The 7,950-nt window shown below is 56.7% G+C and overlaps 1 protein-coding gene across 1 annotated transcript; it reads left to right on the forward strand.

Annotated features, from left to right (window-relative positions):
* The first annotated feature begins 741 nt into the window (after positions 1-741).
* LOC125080130 (uncharacterized) lies at positions 742-7,282 on the forward strand. Its single transcript, XM_047693989.1, has 3 exons — positions 742-1,183; positions 2,166-2,428; positions 6,252-7,282. Exons 1-3 carry the CDS (start codon positions 1,082-1,084, stop codon positions 6,580-6,582), a joined length of 696 nt encoding a protein of 231 aa, XP_047549945.1. The 5' UTR covers positions 742-1,081; the 3' UTR covers positions 6,583-7,282.
* The last annotated feature ends 668 nt before the right edge of the window (positions 7,283-7,950 follow it).

Consider the following 7,950-nt stretch of genomic DNA (forward strand, 5'->3'; position numbering starts at 1 on the left):
CAGAGGGCTCTGTAGATGGGCCCAGAAAGGACCCTCCTCAGCCCCTGAGAACTGCCTGTCCTGAACTTCTGGGGCCGTATGTGCAGGAGGCGCAGCCCTACCTGAGAGCTGGGGCAAGCATGGTGCCCAGGCCCACCTCGGGGCTGCCAAGCTGAGGCCCATTAGATGGTCCCCCACCTGGACAGGCCTGCTCCCAGGCTGCTCCGGTCTTCTCCTCGAAGCTTCCTTTCCCTAGCCACTCAGTTTCTGCCCGACTGCATCATCTGAAGTATTGGATTATTACCCCAACCAGTCTTCCTGCTTTAGATTTCCTCCTCTAATCCATCTTCTTCACAACCGCCAGTGTTCTATTTCTAAAATACCAATCAGATTATATAACTTTTCTCTCTTCCATAGCTCCGCTGGCATTCAAGACCCTTCATGATCTGGCCCTATGCTACCACGTAGTTTTGAGGGGCTGACGTGCAGAGGGACAGTTGTTTGTTCTATCTGGTAGGTGGCTGGGTGGACTCTGGGCAGGCAGGTGCTCTTGGGGATGAAGGGCCCAGTGGGCTGTTGGACTAGTCATCTAGATGACCAGATGTCTAGATGGTTGGAAGGCTGGATGTAGGGTGACGATGTGGAGGGTGGGTGGAAGGACAGTGCTTGAGTCAAGACTGTTTTGCTTCCAAGGAACAGAAACCTGCATCATCAGGAAAGAGGTGGGAGACAGCGGAGGATAAAATGAGCTCCCCTGCAGCCCTCACCAACACTCAAGTCTCACGCAGATTGGACCTAGCAGGTCTCTCCATTTTTTGTGGATCTCTCAGTCTGTCCTTTCTGATCCTCCCTTAGCTGGCTGGGAGTCCTCCCTGATGCCCAGTGACCATCCTCTCAGCTACTTCTGCTCCTTCCTCCAACACGTTCCTACCAAGTGCTTATTTATGTGCATGTTTGTGCCTAACCATGTTTGTGCCTAACCATGCTTGCATGTGTTGAGAGACTCTGAACAGGAATTACGGCCTTCACAAAGCCTGCTTTCTGAGGGGAGGGACAGGCGGCTGCTCCCTGTGAATGGTGAGGCTCTGGACACACCCAGGATATGCTGGGATGGAGAGGGGAGGAAAGTGAGGGGGGAGCTCAGGGAAGTCTTCGGGAGGAGTGCCCCAGGAAGAGGGCAGGCCAAGTGTGCTCGCTGCTGGTGCTGGTGAGTGTGGGGCCCTTGGGCAGAGACGAGGCCTGGCTGGCAGCAGAGCGAGGGGTCGCCACAGGTTTTGTAGGTGTAGTAAAGTCTTAGAGACTTCCAGTCCAAGGAAGAGGGAACAGCACTGGGGGATGCTGGGCAGAGGATGCCCTGAACTTACATTTATAAGGGCGCCCTTGGCACTGTTGGGTGGAAGCAGGGAGACTGCCAAGGGCGCTCCCGCACAAGCCTAGGTGGGAGGTGGGCCAGGCTGGCAGTGGCGAGGGTGATAAGTGGTGAGGCTGAGGGTGTATTTTGAAGGTAGTGTCAGCTGTGGGTGTGAGAGCAAGGAACATTCCGTGGAGGACGACTCAGCCTGGGGCTAAGGGCAAGTGTAAGGAGTTCCCAGTTCAGAGGAAGTGAAGCAAGCTTTCTTTTTCGGTGGGCAGGGAGTGCAGGGAGAGGAGGTGCACCTGTCACAAGGTCAGGGTGCCTTTGGGTGCTCGGGTGGAGGCGTCTGGAGGCAGCCAGGGCTCGCGAGGAGGTTTAGGCCTGAGTTGCCACAACGATGAAGCGGCAGCAACAGCTCTCCAGGGAGGGGGCAAGCAGAGACAGGGTCCTGGGCGGCTGGGGACAATAGGCAGCACTGTCGGTCCGTGCGGAGTGGACGGGGTGGACGGAGTGGAGGAGAGGCTGGAGGGAAACCACGAGACACTGGGTGAGAGCATGTCTGAAGCCAGAGGGGGTGCTGGCAAGAGCCGCGGAGAGCGCGGGAAAGGCGAGGCTCCCGCTTACGACTGGTGTCTCCATGCCCCAGGGTGCCGTGCCCCACTCAGCTCCGCGGTGCACAGGGAGGGCCGGGGTACGACGTGGCCATCCCAGCTCCGCCTTTCGGCACAGGTGCCTGTGTCTCCGGGGGCCCCCAGGGGCCTAGCGCGGGGACGCGGTTGTGCTGGCGCGGCGCTGGCTCAGCGCTGGCTCAGCGCTGGCTCCTGGCTCTTTCCAAGTAGAGGCGAACAGCAGCTTCGTGGAAAACCCAGGAGTGGAAAACTTAGCGCCACAGCAGCTTGCCGTCGTTCAGGATGGAGCCTGGCACTGGGCGCGACTCGACTTCTCAGGGATGCCCCACACTCCAATGAGAAGTGTGTGTGACCGTAGGTCCGTCACCACTGGGACACACGACCACTACGTCTACGTCCGTCACCTCCCGCACACACGACCTCATAGTGGCCGAGGTCTATGCCGGCTCCCTAGACTTTCAGGCGCGTGCGTACGGGTGCGCGTGTGCGGGGCGGGGCGGGGCGGGGGCGGGATCGGCGGGGAGCCCAGGCAGCGTGGACGTGTGCGCACCTCCTTCGAGCTCGGTCCCTGAGGTGCGGAGTGGCCCTGGCGGAGTCCCTGCAGGCTCCGGGCCATCTTTCTGAGGGTCATCCCTGCTCTCGTGGTTATTATCAACCCCTCGCTTCTCGCTTGCCCTAACACGAACAAGCCAGATCCTGTCTTTGACCCCACAGTCCCCCTGCCGCTGCACAGGGCAGTTCCTCCCCAGGCCGCTCCGCTGCTTACCTCTCACGGCCTCCTGGCCCACTGCAGCCTGCCTCTTCGGCCCCTCACTCACCTAGAATGTGCTCCCTGAAGTCGTCAGTGACCCCAGGACACTGTCCAGTCTTGCGCTTCCCAGTTGTCCAGCAGCCTTCAGCGCTGGCCTCTCCAACTGCCCTTCTCCCTTCCTTGCGGGGCGCAGCATTCTGGGTTGTTCCTGTATCTCCGGCCGCTCCTCGTGGCTCCTTGCGGGTCCACCCCGCACAGGCCGGCCACTCGGCATTACTGTCCTTGGGCGCAGGCTGGCTCTCTCCTCTTCTTTGAACTCTCGCCTGGGGCCCCCTGTCCGCCTCTCAGCTTGGGTTACCATCTACTTTCCTGCCTCCCTAGTGTGCACTTCCGTCTCATTCCTGTCTGTATCCAAATATTCACTAGGGCATCTGAAAGGCACCTTAGCCTGGATGATCCAAGCAAACTGGGGTCCTCCCCCACAGCCCTGCTCAGCCCCTGCTGCTCCCCAAGAGTCTTTGCAACTCAGGAAGCTAGGGGGCCTCACACACCTCACCCTGCAGCCTCGAGGCCAGACTACCACCTGTTTCATCCTGTTGCCTCCATAGCTCTGAACTCTTCAGTTCTTCACAGCCTCACTGCCCCTTCCTAATCCTAACCACCTGCACTCTTCCCCTGGATCACAACAGCCTCTTACATGGTCTCTCCACAGCCCTTCTCACTTGCCTCCCTCCAAGCCAATTTCCATGTTGTAGCCACTCTGCACACGGGCTCTGCCTCAAGCCTCAGACATGGGAACACCAGTCTCCTAGAGAGAGTAGGGCCTGCTTAGGGTCACAGTAGGGCTGGAGTTTCCAGGGCAGGAAGGCGAACCCGCATGCAGGCTGGAGGTTAGACACAGAGCTCACCCAGGCCTCCTTGGGAATGGAGAGGAGGCTCTGAACTTAGCAGTATCGGGTTTCAGAAAACACGGGGTCAGGGTCAGCAGAGCAGCTGGTAGTGGGGAAGGCCAGGCCCAGCTAATTTCCTGTCAGAAAGGCCCAGAGGCCCCAGCCCCTCTCTGGGCTGGCCACAGGGGAGGAGATGCCGGGAATGGCTCACATTCCTCTGGCTGGGGCTGCACTGAACCTCGAACCTCGGGGGAACTGCGGGGAGTGAGGAGGTGGATCTCTGAGGCCAGAGTCGGGGGTTCTCTGCAGGGACCAGGCATCTGGTGTGCAACCCTTCAGCTGGAATGGGGCCAGAGACTGTAGAGCAGACACAAAAGAGTGTCACAGTTGCTGAAGCTTTAGGGTAAATGAGCCCAGCCTCACACTGCAGATGAGGAAACAGGCTCAGACAGGACCAGATCTCACCAGGATCACATGAGCGTCCTTGTTCTAAGCCCTGAACTCTGTTTCTTCTGGCCGGGTGTGCATTTCCTGGAAGGCCCAGCTTTGCTGAGCTGTGTGACAGTGGGGGATGAGCTGGGCTAGGCTTGTGCTCTTCTTGGCAGGGAGGCAGGAACCCTTGCTTCCAGACAGGGGTATATGCTTCTCAGGTGGTCTGTGGGGTGCGTGGCCCGTGTGGAGAGAATGTAAGGGAGCTGAGTCAGTTGTGGGCCCCTCTGTCCTCTCCTGGAGGCCCTAGCTCATTCCACCCACAGAAGAAACTTGATGTCCTGGTCAAGTCCCCAGGAGGACGAGGTCATGGCAGTGTGCTTCTGGCCTTGAATGGCCCTCTAAGTGGCCTGGCTTGGCTGGTTGGGAGGTGGAGGTCAGCGGTCCCTAGTAATCTCCTTTCTCTGGTGCCAAGACTGGCCTGGTTGAAGTATGGATGACTAGGGAGGGCGAGATCGGGACACAGTCAGTCACTCAAGCCTGGGTTCAAGCCTGTCTCCATCAGACACTACCATCTGACCTGGGCATCTGACCTCTCTCTCCAAAGCAGGGAGCCCTCAGCTGCAGAGCAGAGGGTGGCCACTCCAGTTCTCTCAAGTTGTATGGTGTGTCTGTGACTTGGGCAGGGGGGCCACCTGCCTGATGCTGTGGGACACAAGCCCTCCCAGAGCCTGGCAGGGCTGCCCACCCCTCTCTCCAGCAGGGCCTGCCTGGCCATCTTTCCTCCACTGGACTACTCAGAGGCTGCGGCCATTTTCAGGTCTCTCGGGCACCAACCGGATAGTCTTGTCCCTCTCCCCTCTCTCCCCACTGACCCCAGCAGGTAGGCCACCTCAGGAACGTCTCTTCAGCCCCGCTGCCTGCCTTATCAGATCTGAACAACCACAACAGCCCCCAACCGCCCCCCCCCCCCCTTCCCAGTCCCCCTGTGCATCTTCACCAGGGAGATCTTTCTAAACACATGTCCCATCCTGGCTTACCTGCCTTTCCTTGCCCTCCTACCCTTCCCCTTTGCCCAGCTGCCTCCCTCTTGTCCTAAGACTTAGCCTCCATGTCATGTATTCGGGTGTCAACTCGAAAATAAGGAGCCACAACAAGAGGAAAATGAGGGTGTATTTGGGATCCAAGAATTGCAGTGTGCGGAGCACAGACTCTGGCAGTAACCGCGTTGACTGTAACTGATTGACTCTTGGGTTAACAAACGGAACTATTCCTGGTATGCTCTAGAGACCTGCTCTGTCTTTCCAAAGCCCACAAGCAGCAGTTTTATGGCCAAGAAGCCTGCTGTCCACAGACTGTTGAGTCTGTGGACAATTTTGCCTGGTTCAAACACGGGCAGGTAAGGCGGTTTCTCTGTAGTGACCTCCTCCCCGTCGACTCTGTTTTAAAATGACTCCAGTCACGTCAGTTTTTCACGCCGGGAGGTCTTCTCTGATGCCAGGGGCTGGGCTGGGGTCTCCTCCCATAACTGTCCCCACCTGGTCACAGTTCTGATTACGCTAGATAGGTCACCTTGCAGGTGTGGCTAATGGCTTATTTTACTTGGGGTCCAAAGTAGCCTCAACAGGCACCAGCACACAGCAAGTACCAATAAATGTACTGACTGACTGAATAATGAGCAAATGCATGGAAAGAGGGGCTTTCTCATCTCACGGTGGGAGGTTTGGGGGGAACGCACACCCCATCAGGCTTCCCTGGCACCTTGCCTACTGAAGTCCCTGCAGAGAAATGACTTCCAGCCGCCTCGCACTGTGAGGCCTCAAGTGATGGGGTCACAGCAGAGATCCCCAACCCCACCTGTCAAACTCAGCTGCCCCTGGGAAACATGGATGTTGAGAGAGGTCACCAGAAACAGGTGGACTGTAGGTGACAGGTGGGCCTGTGTCTGACAGTGTCTGCATGCAAAGTGCCTGTGTCACCAGGGTGGGCACGTGCAAGTCAGGGCCTGGCAGTAAGCCCCTGCTGGCGCAACCCCCCCAAGCCCACACCTCTCGTGGCACTCAGGCCCTCTACCTCCCTTTCCCCTCTCCCTGGGCCACCCCGCAGCCAGCATCCCTGTCCCGGGCTCCTGTGCCCCACACGCTTCTGTCACTGCGGGTCATTTGTGTCAACCTGTATTTGTTTTCTGGTGCTGTTGTGACACATTACTGCCAACTTAGAGGCTTCAAACAGCTACTGATTGGTCTCTGGGCTCAGACTTCATCTGGTGACATGGCTATGTGCACCAAGAAGGGCAAGGCTGTTGCTAAGTGTGGCATCTGTTGTGGTGCCTCCCTCAGGAAAATGGTGAAGAAAATGGAAATAAGCCAGCATGCCAAGTACACCTGCTCCTCCTGTGGCAAAGCCAAGATGAAGAGACCAGCTGTGGGGATCTGGCATTGGGGATCCTGCATGAAGACGTGGAACGCGTGCCACCTGGACCCACAGAACCACTTCTGCCATCACAGTATAGCCCGCCACCTGAAGACTGAGGAGCTGAAAGACCAGTAGAAGCTTCACCATTTGAAACCTCGCTAGTCTGTAATAAATGGGTTAATTTATGTAATAACAACAAACAAAACCCAGATTTATTATCTTACAGTTCTGAAGGTCTGAAGTCCACGGGTCTCACTGGGCAAAACTCCAGGTGTTGGCAGGGCTGCGTTCCTGCTGAAGGCTTGAGGGGAGGATGTTTTCTTGCCTTACCCAGCTTCCAGAGGCTGCCCACATTCCTTGGCCCCCAACCTCTGGCCCCTTCCATCTTCTAAGCCTGCAGTGACTGGACGTGTCTCTCATGTCGCCCCTCTCTGCCACTCACTTCCGCCTCCATCCTCAGCTTACAAGAACCCTTGTGCGTCAGGATGATCTCTTGAGGTCAGCTGATGCACAGCCTTAATTTCATCTGCAACCTTAATGCTCCTTTGCGGCAGCAGGTAGCACATTCACAAATTCTGGGGGATGTGGCCGTGGATGTCTCCAGGGGCGGTGGGCATTATTCTGCACACCACAGATGGCCTGTCTCTTTCCAACTCTTTGGGCCTCTGACTCATCCACAAACTCCTCAGAACCCAGCCTGTACCGGGTTTATTACATATTTCAATAAATCTGATTCAAATGATATACTGAGAACTCATTTGTGCTGGGTACTTTCGTACGTATTATCACGACTTTTGTTCCCATTCTACAGGTGAGGAAAATAAGGCTCAGAGAAGTTAGGCCAAAGAAGCTGGTATGTGACAGAAACAAGGAGCTTCCGTATATACTCCCTCAGGTGGGAAATGCAGACATCTTTGCTCCTTTGGGTCTAGCGCTCCAATGGAGAGAAACCCCTAGAACTTGGGTGGTGGCCATGAAAATGCACCTCTCAGATTTCGGACTGGCCCTTGTGGCTGCGTTCTCATATCCTCAGGGTTTGCGCTGAGGCCCACAGGCTGCTCTCAGCCAGTGACTAAGATGGGTTCATTCTTGGGAGATACAAGATTTCTCTGACAGGTGGTTTTAACGGCACAAGGGCTCCCCATTGGCCTTGCTCCTTTTAGATCCCACCTGCAGCCTCCGACTCTTCCACCCCGCTCCCGTCCTTCTGTCTCTTGTTCACAGGGTCAAACCTACATCACTGCCTCACGTCCCTCCCAACCTTCCCGACCTGTGCCCTGCTCATCTTCCCTCACACATGTTCCCCCTCTTGCACACAGAGAGTCCTGTCTTTGTGGAACGACCAGAACTAACATAAGTGGTCTGAGGAAACAGTGGCAAGATAGGGATTTGGGCCTGTTGAGAGCGGATGGGGAAGAGGAAGCCGTCCTGGTTGATGGGGGCCCCAGATAGTCCCTTGAGTAAGGTAGCAGCTCAAATGCTAAAGATTTCACTGGTAAAGAC

This window comes from Lutra lutra, chromosome 10 (assembly GCF_902655055.1).
Source record: "Lutra lutra chromosome 10, mLutLut1.2, whole genome shotgun sequence".
In the NCBI taxonomy this organism is placed as follows: domain Eukaryota; kingdom Metazoa; phylum Chordata; class Mammalia; order Carnivora; family Mustelidae; genus Lutra; species Lutra lutra.